The sequence below is a fragment of the Alligator sinensis genome, unplaced genomic scaffold (genome assembly GCF_000455745.1).
Source record: "Alligator sinensis unplaced genomic scaffold, ASM45574v1 scaffold859_2, whole genome shotgun sequence".
In the NCBI taxonomy this organism is placed as follows: domain Eukaryota; kingdom Metazoa; phylum Chordata; order Crocodylia; family Alligatoridae; genus Alligator; species Alligator sinensis.
Window position 1 is genome coordinate 44,618 of NW_005843448.1, and position 14,659 is coordinate 59,276.

Sequence of the window (14,659 nt, forward strand, 5' to 3'; positions counted from 1 at the left end):
CTTCCTGATCGCGTCCCCACACTGTCGGCCCATGTTCATTGTGGCATCAATAATGACCCCAAGATCCTGTTCTGCCTCTGCACTGACGAGAAGGGAGGTCCCCAGCCTGTAGGTCTGCTGCTGGGTCTTCCTCCCCAGGTGCAGCACCTTGCACTTGTCAGTGCTGAACCCATTCTGTTCTCATCCGCCCGCCCCTGCAACCTGTCCAGGTCCGATTGCAGCCTGTCCCTCCCGTCTAGCGTGCCCACTTCTCCCCACATCTTAGTGTCGTCAGCAAACTTGGACAGCGTGCTTTTCACCCCCTCGTCCAAGTCGCTGATGAAGATGTTGAACAGTGCGGGCCCGAGGACCGAGCCCTGGGGGACCCCACGGCCCACAGCCCTCCAGGTCAAATAAGTCCAGCCTGAATCGGTCACGGCAGAGTTTGTGACCATTCGATCGTGTCATCCCTTGGCAGCTATAGGATATAATATCCAAACGAGATCCTGCGTTGGAGAGATGCTGTCTTGAGTGTATCAGAGAGAAGGAAGTTGAGCAATGACGTGGGAATGGACCCAGGTGGACATGGGAACCTGGTCCATAAGGACGTGGACAAGGAAGAGGGATGTGACCCAGCCTCCCCCCCAAAACGTTCTGTGTTTGGGGGAGGCCGGGTCATGGCTCTGTGCTGTGACGATGTGTTTTCCACTCCATCCCTACCCGCTGCAGTAGGCAAGTGTTTGTACAGCTGCGGGTCTAGACACGATGCATCCCGTGGTTTCCAAAGCCCAGGGCGAGCTGTTCTCTGCACCTGGACGGTGATTTCGAGGAAGTCGAGCACTGGAAGACAGTGAAGGACACACCAAGGCGGGCTCAGGGCTTTGTAGACCTATCAGCTCAACATCGCTTCTGAGCCAGGCCTCCATCAATAAAGCCTTGAAGGACGGTCATCACATGGATGTGTTGGGAGCAGGTCGTGTCCTGGTAACCGGTGCCTCCTGCGGGATGAGATTCCCCGAGTGGTCAGTGTGGGCGATAGGGCTGTGGCCTGGAGCTCCGGCTGGTGGGAGGCGGGTGAGTCCACACCACGCGACACCCAGCCTGGGACTGATACCAGCCGGGCGTGTCCAGTGAGAGGCCTGCACAGCGCCACAGGACACGGGCACTGCTGGGCGCTGGGGTGTTTCTAGCGTGGTCCCGAAGAGACGTGTTCTTAGTCCTGGTGCATTTGGTGTTTGCACCCATGCACGAGCTGCAAGGAAATGCAATGAGCAGGAATCAGGAATAGAGGGAGAGAGATTGGGAGCAGGGAGACTCCCACACCAGGGGTTCAAGGAGAGGCAGGACGGGCACTGGTGGGGGCTGCTCCAGGCACATCAATGCCCGTGCTCTGCCGTGGGGTGTCCCAGGACCCTGGGCTGTGCTGGTTGCCCTCATCCCTTTCTGCTCCTGGCCGTGCTCGGAGCTGTACGGCCTTCTCCCGGCACCGGTCTCAGCAGCGAGGCTGTCCCGAAGAGCCTGATGGGGCTAATAGTGGCCATGTCTGGGCACGGGGGAGGCAGTGGGATGCCCTGGACCTGCATCCAGCACCAGGGCCTGGCTGGTCTAAGAAGACGGCAGCGTCCTGGGACCCTCGTGAGCGATGAGTCCGGCCTGGGGCCACGGACCTCGGTCCCTGCATGAGGGGAGCTACAAGAGGGTCTTTAGCCTGAATAGGGTCAGGCCTGGGACAGGCACACGACAGTCAGGGGGATCCTTCTCAAGCCCGGGGCTCCTAGCTTTGGATTCCAGGAGCAGGGAGAGGAGCGGTGGGGCCGTGGCCCTCGTTGGTGGGGACATCCCCAGAGCCTTTCTCCGCCTGCCGGAGGGTTTCACCCAGTTCCCCAGCTTGGAGGGACCCCCCCTGCTCCTGACCCTGGGCGGCTCCGGGGGTTCATTGCAGCCTCCTCCCCCTGCAGGGCCTGGTTTGTGCCCCTGGGGTCCCAGCTGCAGGGCCCTGCACACTTCCCCTGCTGCTGTGCGATGTGGGGCTGCGGGTCAGGAGCGAGGGGCACCGGCAGCTCTGGGGGGAAGGGGCTGTGGGTCGGGAGTGAGGTGCTGTGGTAGGGGGCTGCAGGTCCAGCCCTGAGACGCCTCAGCAGGGAGCCCAGAGACCCCCGGGCAGGGCAGGGCCGAGGCTCCAGGCCTCCGGCAGCCACCGTCTCCTCCAGAAAGCGGCAGCAGAGGGAGCTGGAGGACAAGGCAAGGCCCTGCGAGCCGAGCGGGCCCTGGCAGCCTGGAGAGGGCAGCCGGCGTGTGCATGGGTGTGTGCAAGCATGCAGGCCTTGCACATTGACCTCTCACCCCCAGGCACCGAGACCTCCCTGGGCATCTCCAGAGGGTGGACGGGCACTGGTGGGGGGAGCTCTAGGTGCAGCGATGCCCGTGCTGTGCCGTGGGGTGTCCCAGGCCCCTGGGCTGTGCCGGTTGCCCCCTTCTCCCCTTTCTGCTCCATGTGTTGAGGGGTTTAAGCCTCCCCCATACGCATCGCAGCCCCCGGGAGCTGGAGTCTGCTGCTCTAGGTTCAGCCTGGAGCTGGCACGGTGGATCCACTGCTCGGGGCATGGGAGAGTCTGGGCGCTGCGAGGCTGGACGGGTCCCCGAGCTCTGTCTTTGTGCCCCCATCAAAGGCCCCAGCAGCTCCCCTGACGGTGCCTGTGGCAGGCGGGGGGATGGGGGGCTCCAGGGGCCCTGGGGCGACCGGGTGCCGGGCTCTGAGAAGGCTGGGGGGGCAGGGGCTGCGGGTCGGGAGCGAGGGGCACCGCACGGCTGGGGGGTTGTGTCCTCTCAAGTCCTGCGGGTGAAGGGCAGGTCAAGTCTGACAGATGTGAGCTGCTGGGGGGAGCAGAGGCCAGCCCCCCACATTGGGTGCCAGGTGCATGCTGGGAGCCAGCTCAGCCCCAGGGAGCCCCCTGAGCCCTCAGGGCAACACTGCCTTGCTCTTCCCTTTCCCTTTCCCTTCCCCAGGCTCCAAGGCTGCAGGTGCCCAGCACTGCCAAAGCCCCTTGTGCAGTGAGGGAAACTGAGGCACGGAGCAATGCAGTGACTTGCCCAGGGAGACAGGGTAGGCACTTAAAGGCTGGGGCTGGGGCTGGGCTGTGCCAATGCTCCTGCTGGCACCGACCCCGCAGGGTCCTGGCTGGAGGGTCTTGCCCCCGCGCTCGGGCTCAGCCCCACACACTGCACTGGGGCAGGACGGGATTTCCCCCAGGCTCACACTGGTGCGGACTGCGGGGTTTTGCTTTCCCCTGCAGCGGGGGCAAATCTGGGGCAAGGGCGTAGGGCAGGCAGGGCTCGGGCACAGCTGGGAACGCACTGAGCTGCTGCTGCCCCCAGGCCACGGGCTGGTCCCAACACCTCGTGGGCCGACTCCAGCCCGTCACCACGCGACGCAGCCCCTGGCGCGGCCGTCTGGCAGACCCCCCGCGTGGCAGTGGTGGGCGCCGAGGCAGACTTGGTTCTAGGAGAAGATGACTTTTCGGGCACCGATGCCCCTGAGGTCCAGGAACGAAGTAGGCACGGACAAAGCCAAATGACAGGAGAGCCCGGGCTTGCGTTGGCCTCTGTGCACGGGGTCTTCGTTGGACGCCCCCGGTCCTTGCAGCCTAGACGACGTTGGGTGAAGTCTGTGTCAGTCCTGGCTGCTAGCTGGGCCTCTGTGTGATTTGCATATGTGCTGATTACCGGTTGTATTAATTAAGTCCAGGGAGACCTACACCAGCTTCTTTCTCCAGCAATATCTACCGCGTGTTGTTGGACCGTGCATTCGAGGGGTCCCGAATTCAGCCTCGAGGCTCTTGGGACTGGCAGTGCTGTGATCGTGCCCGTACCCCCATCGGGGACGGGGGGAGCTCCCTGGGGTCACCCGTGGCTGCGGGACGGCACGATTCTGAGAAATTCCTGCCATTTTGATTAAACGTTTTTGTCGCTGGTTTTGTAAGAGCGATTTGAAGCCTTAGCACCTCACTAATGGCATCAAACAGGACCTTGTCCGGAGGAAACCGTGACCAGAGAGGCACGTGAGCTCCCCAACGCCTAAATCATCTTCGGCATGTGAGCGACCCTGGGTGTGAGGACAATTTCTACCACGGCTCGTGGACGGGCCTCGAGGTGGCTTCAGAATCCAATGCTGGAGCTGCAAACCCGTCTGCAGAAGTCGCAGGTCTTTCCGCACGGGGGAGCAGTCTGGGATCCCTCTCCTTTTCCTTTTCCTTCCTCCGCTCGCCCTTTCCGTCGAGGGTAAGATGCTTTGCTTCGAAATGGGCTGCCGCTTGGTGGAGGTTTCGGCACCACTGGCGTTGGTGAGTAGTCAGCTCCTCCAAGCTCCTGAGACCGGCGCCTGTTTTCTGCGGGGCGGCCGTCAGCGTGTCCTTGCAGCATTTCCTCCGGATGCCGAGAGATCCCAGGCCTTGGCTGCGCTGGGGGAGAGCGCTTGTTCTGGGAGTCGAGTCGGGCATCTGCACACAGGGTCGGGTCCAGCAAAACCGGTGCTTGAGGATCATCAATGCCACGCTGGTAACGCTGCTTCAGCGAGGATGCTGCGTCTGCGCGGTGATCTTCCCATTTGCAGTGGAGGATTTCCTGGAGGCCGCGCTGGCGATGCCTCTCCAGGCTCTTGAGATGACGATGGTAGGTCACCCACGTTTCCCATCCATAGAGGAAGGCGGGGGTGATAATGGCATTGCAGACCCGGATCTTTGGCTTTTCCAGAGATTACTGTTGATTACTTGGCACCTTTCCCCTCTATTCAGCACTGGGAGGCCACATCTGGAGTCCTGTGTCCAGCTGTGGCCCCCACGACAGAAAGGATGTGGACACGTTGGAGGGAGTCCAGTGGAGGGCAATGACAATGATTGTGGGCTGGGGGACAGGACTGGTGAGGAGAGGCTGGGGGAACTGGGCTGATTTAGTCTGCAGAAGAGAAGACGGAGGGGATTGAATAGCAGCCGTCACCTCCCTGCAGCGGGGCTGAGAAGAGGATGGAGCTGGGCTGTTCCCAGTGGGGGCAGATACAGGACAAGGAGCAATGGGCTCAGGCTGCAGCAAGGGAAGTTGAGGTTGGATATTAGGAAAATGTCTCTTACAAGGAGGGCAGTAAAATAGGCTCCCCAGACAGGTGGTGCAGTCTCCATCCTTGGAGGTGTTTAAGCCCCGGGTAGACAAGGCCTGGGCTGGGATGATGTAGCTGGGGCTGGGGCTGGTCCGGCTTGGAGCAGGGGCTGGACCCGATGTGACCTCCTGAGGTTCCTCCCAACCTTCGTTTTTCTAGGAGTCTGTGAATAAAGAGATGCCGAAACAATTTCCTGAAGGAGGCACTTGCTCACCGGCTGACTCTGCGGGAGGTGACTGTGGAGGTCTCGCCTGCCGGCAGGGCCTCCCCTCGGTGGTCACTGGGGGAGGGAAGGGAGGGGTGCTCACGGCCTTGGCCCAGAGCAGGTGCTAGGGCACTCGAGTCTACGCGCTGCCGAGAGACAGGCCCGATGTCCAATAGGCTTCTGCAAGGAGATCCGGCGCGGTCTGGAGGTTTTCCTCGGCGTGCACAAGGACGGCGCCGTCGTTGGGGTATCGAAGGTCGAGGATGGTTGTCCTGAGCACTTTGGTCTTCAACTGAAATGGTTTTAATTTCACCATTGGATGCCAGCTGTGCGATTTGGTACATAAACCTGGAATCTGGCTCCCAGATGATGACTTTTAATGCACAATGTGGGGCTTTGAAATGCCATTTTGGATACCTTCTGCTCCTGCACTATGCCAAAGGGACAGCGAGCAGGTCTCTGAGTGTGGTGGCTCGCAGGCAGCACGGGCGTCTTTAACTAGAGCCTTACGACCTTGGCTAAAGGCTGAGGCAGGTTTTGCAGAAAATGAGAACCGCCGTTAGTGGGTATAAATTGAGGAAAGGAGGCTTAGCTCTTCATCCAGAAAATTCGGGGTGAAATGGCCTCTCCGCTACACAGAGGAGGTTCACATGGATCTTCGGGGCACCGGGCTGGAGGGGACCTCACGAGGTCATCGAATCCAGCGCCCTGCTCCCAGCAGGATCAACCCCTGACCCAGCCACGTCCATCCAACCTGCTCCTGGACATTTTCAGGGGTGGAGTTGCGAACGTTGTGGGAGACGGTGACAGAAGCCTTGCTGAAGTCAAGCCATATCACATCTCCCGCGCTCCCCCCATCCACGAGGCCACTCACCTTATCATGACCTGCTCCTGGTGAAGCCACGCTGGCTGTTTCTGGTCACCTGGGTCACCGCTGTAGGATCCCTGCTCCACCATCCTTCCAGGTATTGAGGTCAGGCTGGCTGGGCTGTAATTGTCCTTCTCCCCTTTCTCACAGCTGGGCACTATATTCGCCCTTTTCCAGTCATCCGGGGCCACATCTGACCTCCACAGGCTCTCAGAGGATAGCCAATAGCTCGGAAATTACCTCAGCCAATTCCTGCAGCCCCCTCGGGCACGTCCCACCCAGCCCTGCCAGCCTGAGAGCACCCAGCTTCTCCAAGCAATCCCGCACCTGTTCCTCCGCTGCTCTAGGCCGTCTGTCTCCTTCCCTCTCTTTGCTGCCAACTGCACGCGACGTCTGGTAGCTGCCACTATTTGTGAAGACTGAAGTAAAAAAGGCTTTAAACACTTCAGCCTTCTTCGTATCATCCGTAACTATCACAGAAATCAAGGGCTGGAGGGGACTGCGAAAGATCATCGAGTCCAGCCCCCTGCTCTGGGCAGGAAGACTGCCGAGATCAAGTGATCCCAGCAAGGTGTCTGTCCAGTCTCCTCTTGAAGACTTCCAAGGCTGGGAACTGCACCACCTCCCCGGGAAGTCTAGTCCAGGTTTGGGTCACCCTTCCCGCAACGACATGCTTCCTTACGTCGAACCTGAACCATCCTTACAAGGAGCTTATGGCCATTGCTCCTTGTCCTCCCCTGGGGCGCCCTAGTTTTCTTCCTAGGTCCCGATATTCATCCCTTACAAACTTATAGACGGGCACCAAGTGTCCCCTCAGTCTCTCCTCGCCAGGCTGAGATTGCCTTCTGCTCGCCATGAGGGACCGATGGTTTCTTTCATCTACCTCTTACTTCTAGAGTCCCTTTTTCTTGCCTGTTATGGCCCTTGCCAGCTGCATGCCTCGGCCTTCCTGCTTTTTCCTACTCTTCCATGCGCACCCGTGTGATGTGCTTATACTCTTTCCTACTCCTATGACCATGTTTCTGCTTTGCGTAGGCTTCTTTTTTGGAGTTTCAACTCCTGGAAGAGATGGCTGTCTGGCCTCGCGTGCCTCCTCTTGCAGTTCCCGTCCTTGGCGCTGGGATGGCTTGGGCCTGTGTCCATAATCCAGCCTCCTTCAAGTAGAGCCAGCGCTCCTGGACTCCTTTCCCCCCAGATCCTGCCCACCAGTTCCCCACCTTTGTCAAAGCCTGAAGTCCAGTGTCTTTATTCTGCTGCTCTCCCTCCTTTCTCCCCAGGGGGTCTTGGGCTGTGTTAGTTCCCGGTTGCTGTCACCCACCGTCCCATTCCCAACCTGGTCCTGCCTGTTTGTGAGCAGCTGGTCAAGAAGAGCTCCCCCCATTGACTTTTCTACCATCCCTACCAAAAAACGTATCCCCAACACCTTATCCAGGACCTCGGTGGGCAGCTTGTGCTGTGTTTCTTTCCTGAACAAGCTGTGCCAGCCACGGAAGTACTCCGGCCACGGGAACTAGCCCACCACGTCTCCATCATCCCAAGTATGAGTGCAAGACTTGCCATTGGCTGGGTCGGACCCAAGCTCCGTCTTGCCTGGTCCCGCCGGCCCGGGGCCTTGGGAGATGACCTGGGTCTCACCAGGGTTTTCCCCGTTCCTCTCCCCCTTGCAGCCTCCAGCACCGGCGGTCCAGGAAGTTGTGATTCAGAGGCCGTGCTTCATCATAATTGCTCGGCTGTATTAAGCTCATCAATTTTTCCTGTTTCTTCCCTGTAGTCAGCCTTTTCAGACCCCGGATAGACTCGTTGTCCCCCTTAAAAAGTGCCAGCTCTTCGTTTCCACCCTCTTTTTTTTTGCCTACTGAAAAATAGTCGAGTAGTTTTCCTGTTGCGAAGACCTCAGCAAGACCGCAGGGATGGATTTCGATTTGAAATAGGTTGTGACACCCGGGTTGAGGAGCACCGTAGTCGTATCCTCACGCTGCACCGATTGTCCTGGCTCCTCCCTCTTGGAGGCTTTTGCTGTTGTACCCCCAGACTCATTTTTTCCAGGTTTCCCGGCTCTTCACTCTGGGGGTTTTTCTCCATCCCTGAGGGAAATTAGTGTAAAGGCCTCCTTACTAGATTAGCAAGCCTGTAAATGAAGACGCCCTTCTCTGTGTGTCCGGCGGACCCCATCTCCCCCCAGCGGTCCTTCGACACGAAGAAGGCAATGCCCAGCCGACAACCCCATCTTCGCGGCCACGTGTCCATCTCCTGCATGCATCTGCTTCTAGCCAGGCCTTTAGGGAAGGGACGATAGAAAATTTGGCAAACTTCACCCCTGTCTCATCGGGTTGGAGAGGCCAGGAGAAGCCAAGCAGGTGGGAAAATGATGAATATTTTCTCTGAAAAAGCTTCCCAAATGAAGCCAGGTTATTTGGGTAAATCCAATCTCTTTTATTTGACTCACTCAAATAGTTGGAAACATTATTTGCAAGCTTCCGGGTGCAAACTCCCCGTCAGCGAAGCTGGTGGATTTTGATATCTTTGGAAAACGCTTGTTGGAGTCTTTTTCCAACTAAATGAACGGAAGCAACGTTTCTTTTGGATTTTTGTTTTCATTGTTTCATGCTGACTGTGCAAAAATCTCAGAGGCCTGCGCTTGCAAAGAGCCCACCGGACCCCGGCAGGCCCGAGCGTGCTTGGTGCTCTGGATTTCGAGCTGAACTCTCGGGGGTTGTCGTCTGAATCGTGCGCAGGTGCGTCCACCCGGTTGAGAATCACTGGGTGAGGCAAACCCTTGTCGAGCTTCGTTCAGATGGGGATGACCTTGCTGGGTGCTGGGTGCTGGGCTGGATGTGACCGGAAAGCCCGGCCGGCTCAGCCGCGCTGTGACTCTACGGTGTTTTTCCTTGAAAAATGTTCCTTTCCTCAGAAAAGCTCTTGGCTGGGCTGCGGTTGAGGTGAAGCCCCTGCCCGGACAGCTGCAGGGAAAGGGGGGGTGAGTGCTCAGATGCAAACGGGGAGTCCAGCTCCTGGCCTGGTTCAGCCCCTGCACAGCCCACCTGAGCGCCGGGCTCCCGGGGCCCTGCCAGACGGTACAGCTACAGACTCACAGACAGCGCGGGTGGAAGGGACCTCGGGGGTCACATCCAGTCCAAGCAGGACCAGCCCCAACTACAGCATCCCAGCCAAGGCTCTGTCTGCCCGGGTCTCAAACACCTCCAAGGATGGAGATGGCACAACTTCTCTAGGTAACCCGTCCCAGTGCTTCACCACCCTCCTTGTGAGAGAGCTTTTTCCTAATCTCCAACCTCAACTTCCCTGGCTGCAGCCTGAGCCCATTGCTCCTTGTCCTGTATCTGCCCCCACTGAGAACAGCCCAGCTCCATCCTCTTTGCAACCCCCTGCAGGGACTTGAAGGCTGCTATTCAATCCCCCTTGGTCTTCTCTTCTCCACACTAAATCAGCCCAGGTCCCCCAGCCTCTCTTCACCAGTCCTGTCCCCCAGCCCACAACCATTGTCGTTGCCCTCCGCTGGACTCTCTCCAACTTGTCTGCAAATCTGATCTTGCCTCTCCCCCTACCACGGTTAGACATTAAGGACTTTGCAAGGTTAATTATTACTCTGTGGGCCTCCAAAACCGAGAGCTACGACGGTTCCAGAGTTGTGATATCAGGGCACCAAGGGCACACTTGCTGGCTCCTGTTCAGCTTCTTGTCCCCCGTCCCCCCAGGTCCTTTTCTGCAGAGCTGCTGCCCAGCCCGTCCCCCCCAGCCTGCACCGGTGCAGGGGATCGCTCCCTCCTCAGTGCAGCACTTTGCACTTGTCCTTGTTGAACCCCACAAGCATGGGCGACTGGTGTCTCCTGAGTCTGGGGGGGAACCAGTGGGGTATGACCGGGGAGGCCAGTTGGCAACTGGAAGGGAGGTGGGGTTCGGCACACAATGTTATTGCACAGAAGATGTGTAACAACTTTGTGGCTGGTTTCCATCATGCCTTATATTGAATGTGTGGCTGGGGTGGGGGGGGAGGTCGGGGGAGGTCCCTACCCGCTGACCAGCGATGGGTTGAGTGCACGATGTTGCCCACACTGGGCAGCCCCCTGCGGTCCCGATCCCCGTGAAGTTCAGCTGATGAGGAGGGATCGATCCGGGCTCACGGATCTGAATCCTTAGCTGATCATGGGCTGGCTCTGGGGGCTGCGCGGAGGCTCGAAGTGGCCCTTGGGTCCCCGCAGCCGACGAGCAGCTGCTGCCGTGATTGTTGGGGTCGCGGATTAGATCCCATCACGCCTCCAAACCATCGTGTCAGCGGCTGAGTGTAAGCAGCTCGCTGGGCTTTTCTCTCCCGTGACACCCCGTGTGTGTCCCGCGGGCAGAGCTTGCAGCCGGGTGCTGCAGCGGGAGTTCGTGGGGCAGGGTCCTGTTTGGAGCGATGGACGGGCTCCTGGGGAGGTCGCATCCAGCCAGCCCCTGGTCCGAGCGGGATCGTCCCTACTGAACCAGCCCAGGTGGGCGTCTGTCCAGCCCGCTCTGCCTCGTTCAGAGGATGGACATGCCCCGCTCCCCGGGCAGCCCGTTCCAGCCACCATCCAAGTTCGAACGCTTTTCCTTGTGCCCAACCTCAATTTCCTTTGCTGCAATTCCAGCCCGTTGCTCCTTGTCCTGTCCCCCACGGCCGCCGAGAATCGTCTGTCTCCATCCTCTTTATAACCACCCTGCAGGGATGTGACGGCTGTTATCAAATCCCCCTCCCTCTTCTCTTCTGCAGACTAACTGAGCTGTTCGTCCTGCCTTTCCCCGTAAGTCATGTTTCCCAGGCCTCTAATCCTTGTTGTCGCTCTCCACTGGGCTCTTTCCAGACCATCCACATCCTTCCCAAAGCTGGGCACCGGCCTCCAAGGGAGGCCTTGCTGGTGCTGAGCAGAGCAGAGGACTCGCTGCCCTTGATTTGCAAGGGGCAGCCGTGTTAATATAACCCAGGAGGCTGTTGGCTTTCTTTTTTTGCAACAAGGACATGTTGTTGGTTCATATTCAGCTTCTATGGCCCATGCCAACCCCAGATCCTTCTCCGCAGCGCTGCAGCAGGGTCAGTCCGTCCCCAGGCTGGACTGGTGCATGCAATGGTGGTGAACTTTGCATTTGTCCAAACTGAATTTTAATCAATTGAGAGATGATGTAGCTAGCTATCTAGATCTAGATCCACATCTATATATATAGAGAGAGAGATAGATATATAGATATCGATCCATCTATTTTAGATCATTCATTCTGGAGTCACTCCCGCCCTCGGGAGTCTCTACAGCTCCACCCAACTTGGTGCCATCTGCAAATTTGCTACGTGTGCACTCAGTCTGCTTCCCCAAATCACGAATGAAGACGTTAAGCTATACCAGACTGAGGGCAGACCCCTGGGGAAGCTGGCTCGATACCTCTTCCCAACGAGGCATTGGACCACTGATGAGCACTCACTGGGTGCGTCTACATGCGCGCGTAAGGGAGGTGCAAATCTAATGCTTAGTAGCAGAAGTGCGTTAATGAATGTGTAGCTATGCTCACCGAGTAGGATAATCCCACCAATTATGCATCCTCCATGCAGTCCTTTCATCTAGTCTGGATTGCCGTAGCTTGCTGCTGACAACGTCACACAACTGTCAAAAGCCGGGCTAACGTCACGGTGCGTCGCATCCAGGGCTCTCCCCACATCCGCCAGGCCTGTCACCGTGCTGCTGAAGGAAATCAGGTTGGTTAGGCTTGACTTGCCCTTGGTGGATCCGCACTGGTGGTTCCTGATCACCTCGTTCTCCTCTAGGTCCTTGAGGCCCTGCTTCATGATCTGTCCGGGTCTCGAGATCAGGCTGGCTGGGCTGTAATTCCTCCTCCTCCTCCTTTTTCGTGGCGATGGGCACCCGATTTGCCCTTGTGCAATCATCCGGGACCTCCCCAAACCTCCCCACGTTCCCAAAGAGGGAACCAATGGCGCTGACCTTCGTTACTGCAGCTGGCCCTGCCAACCTGCGAGCGCCCGGCTTCGCTCAGCCATCCCCAACCTGTTCTCCTACCGCCCTAGGCCGCTGGTCTCTGCCCCCGTCCTGGCTCCCGGCTGCGCTCGTCCTTCGGTAGCTGACCTTATTCATGGAGACTGGTATAAAGAAGGCACTAAGTGCTCCAGCTTGCCCCACCTCCGCCAGCGTTTCACGAGGCACCTGGAGAAGAGTGCACTGCATCCGGGAGCGTGTCTGTCTTTCCCAGCCACGCACTTGGCCCAGTCAGATGCAAATCCTGGCTTCTTGCATCTCCTGGACCATCGCGGCGGACGCTGTGACTCCAGTGCTTCCTTTCTCTGGCCTACCGGTGCACTGCCATTGCACTCCATTTGGCACGTTCCCTAGCCCAACGACTTGGCCATGGGCGCTGGGCTCCCGCGCAGGATGCAGCCGAGGCGGGGAGCAGGAGCGAGGTATCAGGAGAGGCCGAGCGGGGCGGGGGCCGCGGGGGGGAGGGCTGGCCAGGCAGGGAGGGGAGCAGGGAGATGATGGGGGCAGGGAGGGAAGCATGGGCTGGTCCTTGGGCGGTGCAGGAGGAAGGGTTGGGTCTGTACATGTGTCTGCAGGGTACCATGTGTGTGTCGGGGGGGGCCAGACACCGCTAACACTAGAACCAGTCTCAGCGGCTGCCCCGAAGCCCATGCACAGCAGCTGCGGGCCCGAGGGGTGCCCACGTACAGCGCCTGGCGCCACAGGTGTCAGGGTCACCTTCAAGGTGCTCAAGGGCTGTGGTCCTGACCCCAGCTTGGTGGGGGTGGGGGGCCCTTTCCTGCCTCTCGGCACATGTTCAATAAACTTCAGGAGCTTCAATAACCCCCGGAGGCTGCAATGGGCCGGGGGGTCTGGGGAGGAGGCTTGGGCTGTGCTGTGGGGTTTGCAGGGGTGCAGCGGCGGGCAGCAGCGGGGCTGCAGCTGGGGTGGGGTGTGAGCCATGCCGATGAAGGGGAAGAGCAGAGCCAGTAGCTCCGGCGGCAGACCAGAGCGGCTGGTTCAGCCGCAGGGGTGAGACGCAATGCACCATGGGACACCGGCCCCGGGCTGGAGGAGGCTCAGTGCCCGCATGGTGCACGAATCCGTCCCACGGCGCTCCTGCTTTTCCAGCTGCACTTCGGATCGGGCCCTGGTGCCGTCACCCCCGCGTCGTGGGCCCGTGCGTCTGCCTGGGCCGGGAGACGAGCAGCGTTTCAGGGGGCGAAGGGGCTGGGTGGCCCCCCCTGCCCACCTGGGGCACTAGGACAGACGGACACGCACGATGTCCCTGCCCCCGGGCCACACGCGCTCCCCAACCTGCTGCCCCGCGGCGCTGTGCCACCCGCCACGTCCATGCCCGGTGCACGGCCGAGCTGCCAGGTGCCTGCACCTAAAGGTCATGCCCTTCGCCCTGCTCCCGCACCACCCCAAAGGGGTCTCCAGACCACCCGTCACCTGGGCCAGCCGGTGCCACCCCGAGGTGGCCAGGGCCACAGGCAGTAGCCCCGCTCCCCCCAGAAAAGCATCCTTTCAGCAAGGGCTGTGCCAACAACGACCCCAAAGCCCCCTCCCATAATTAGCAGTAATTGTGGGGGGATGGACGGACATGGCTGTGGGCTGGAGCAGGCGTCTGGGCCAGGCCCTGGGGACTGTGATGGGGCAGGCTCAGGGGGCTGCCACGTACCACGGCCTGGGGGTTTCGGGCCCACGGGCAGCCCCGTGGCTGCGGCTGGGTGCAGGGCGCTGGGGTGGGGGGGGACCCAGTTTGCGGCTCCTCTTCTCTCTGTTTCCTGCCTTAATTGGAGCCCGGCGAGACCGGGCGAAATCGCATTAGCGCCGGCCCCGCCGCGCCGGCCCATCCATCTTTTTTTATTACAGCGTAATGGGGCCGCTCAGGAGGCGCCGTCCGATTTGTCACCAGCCTCGTTCCCTGATCACGGGCATTTGTCATCACTTTCCGCCCGCGCTAATGTCCTCGGCGCCGCGCTGACAGCTGGGCCCGGCGAGGGAGCGCCCGCGACACCGCACATCCGTCAACCTCATCGCGCCGCGGCTGCGGGGACCAGCCGGGCCGGGAGGGGGCCGGGGTGTGTGTGCGTGTGTGTGTGCGTGTGTGTGCATGCACACATGTACATATGTAACTACACACACACACACACACACACACACACACACACACACACCCCCCCATGCGTCCTTTTAACCGTGCCCAGTTCAATGCCTAAAGCTCTTTTAAAAAGCCGCTTGGCACTGGGGAAGCTGCAGCCAACGCTGTAGCAAGGTCATGGTTAAGAAGCGGGGTGTGTGCGTGTGTGTGCATGTATGTGTGTGCGTGCACACAGGAGTGTGTCTGTGCGAGTATATGTGTGTATGTTCGCATGCTTGCTTGTGCACACATACTTACGTGTGTGTGTGTGTGTGCGTGCACGCACCTGCTTATTCACGTGTGTGCATGCTCATGT

At 59.5% G+C, this 14,659-nt stretch overlaps 1 protein-coding gene across 4 annotated transcripts in view; it reads left to right on the forward strand.

Annotated features, from left to right (window-relative positions):
- The window catches only part of POLL (DNA polymerase lambda), a 17,241-nt gene extending 12,904 nt beyond the window's left edge, over window positions 1-4,337 (forward strand). For all 4 annotated transcript variants that reach the window (XR_003092340.1, XM_025195267.1, XM_025195266.1 and 1 more), the window contains one exon: window positions 458-4,337. Coding sequence is in view for 3 of the 4 variants with exons in the window: in XM_025195267.1 (XP_025051052.1) it covers window positions 458-463 (6 nt within the window). In the remaining variant the exon portion in view is untranslated. The remainder of the gene's footprint in view (window positions 1-457) is intronic.
- Window positions 4,338-14,659: the final 10,322 nt, after the last annotated feature.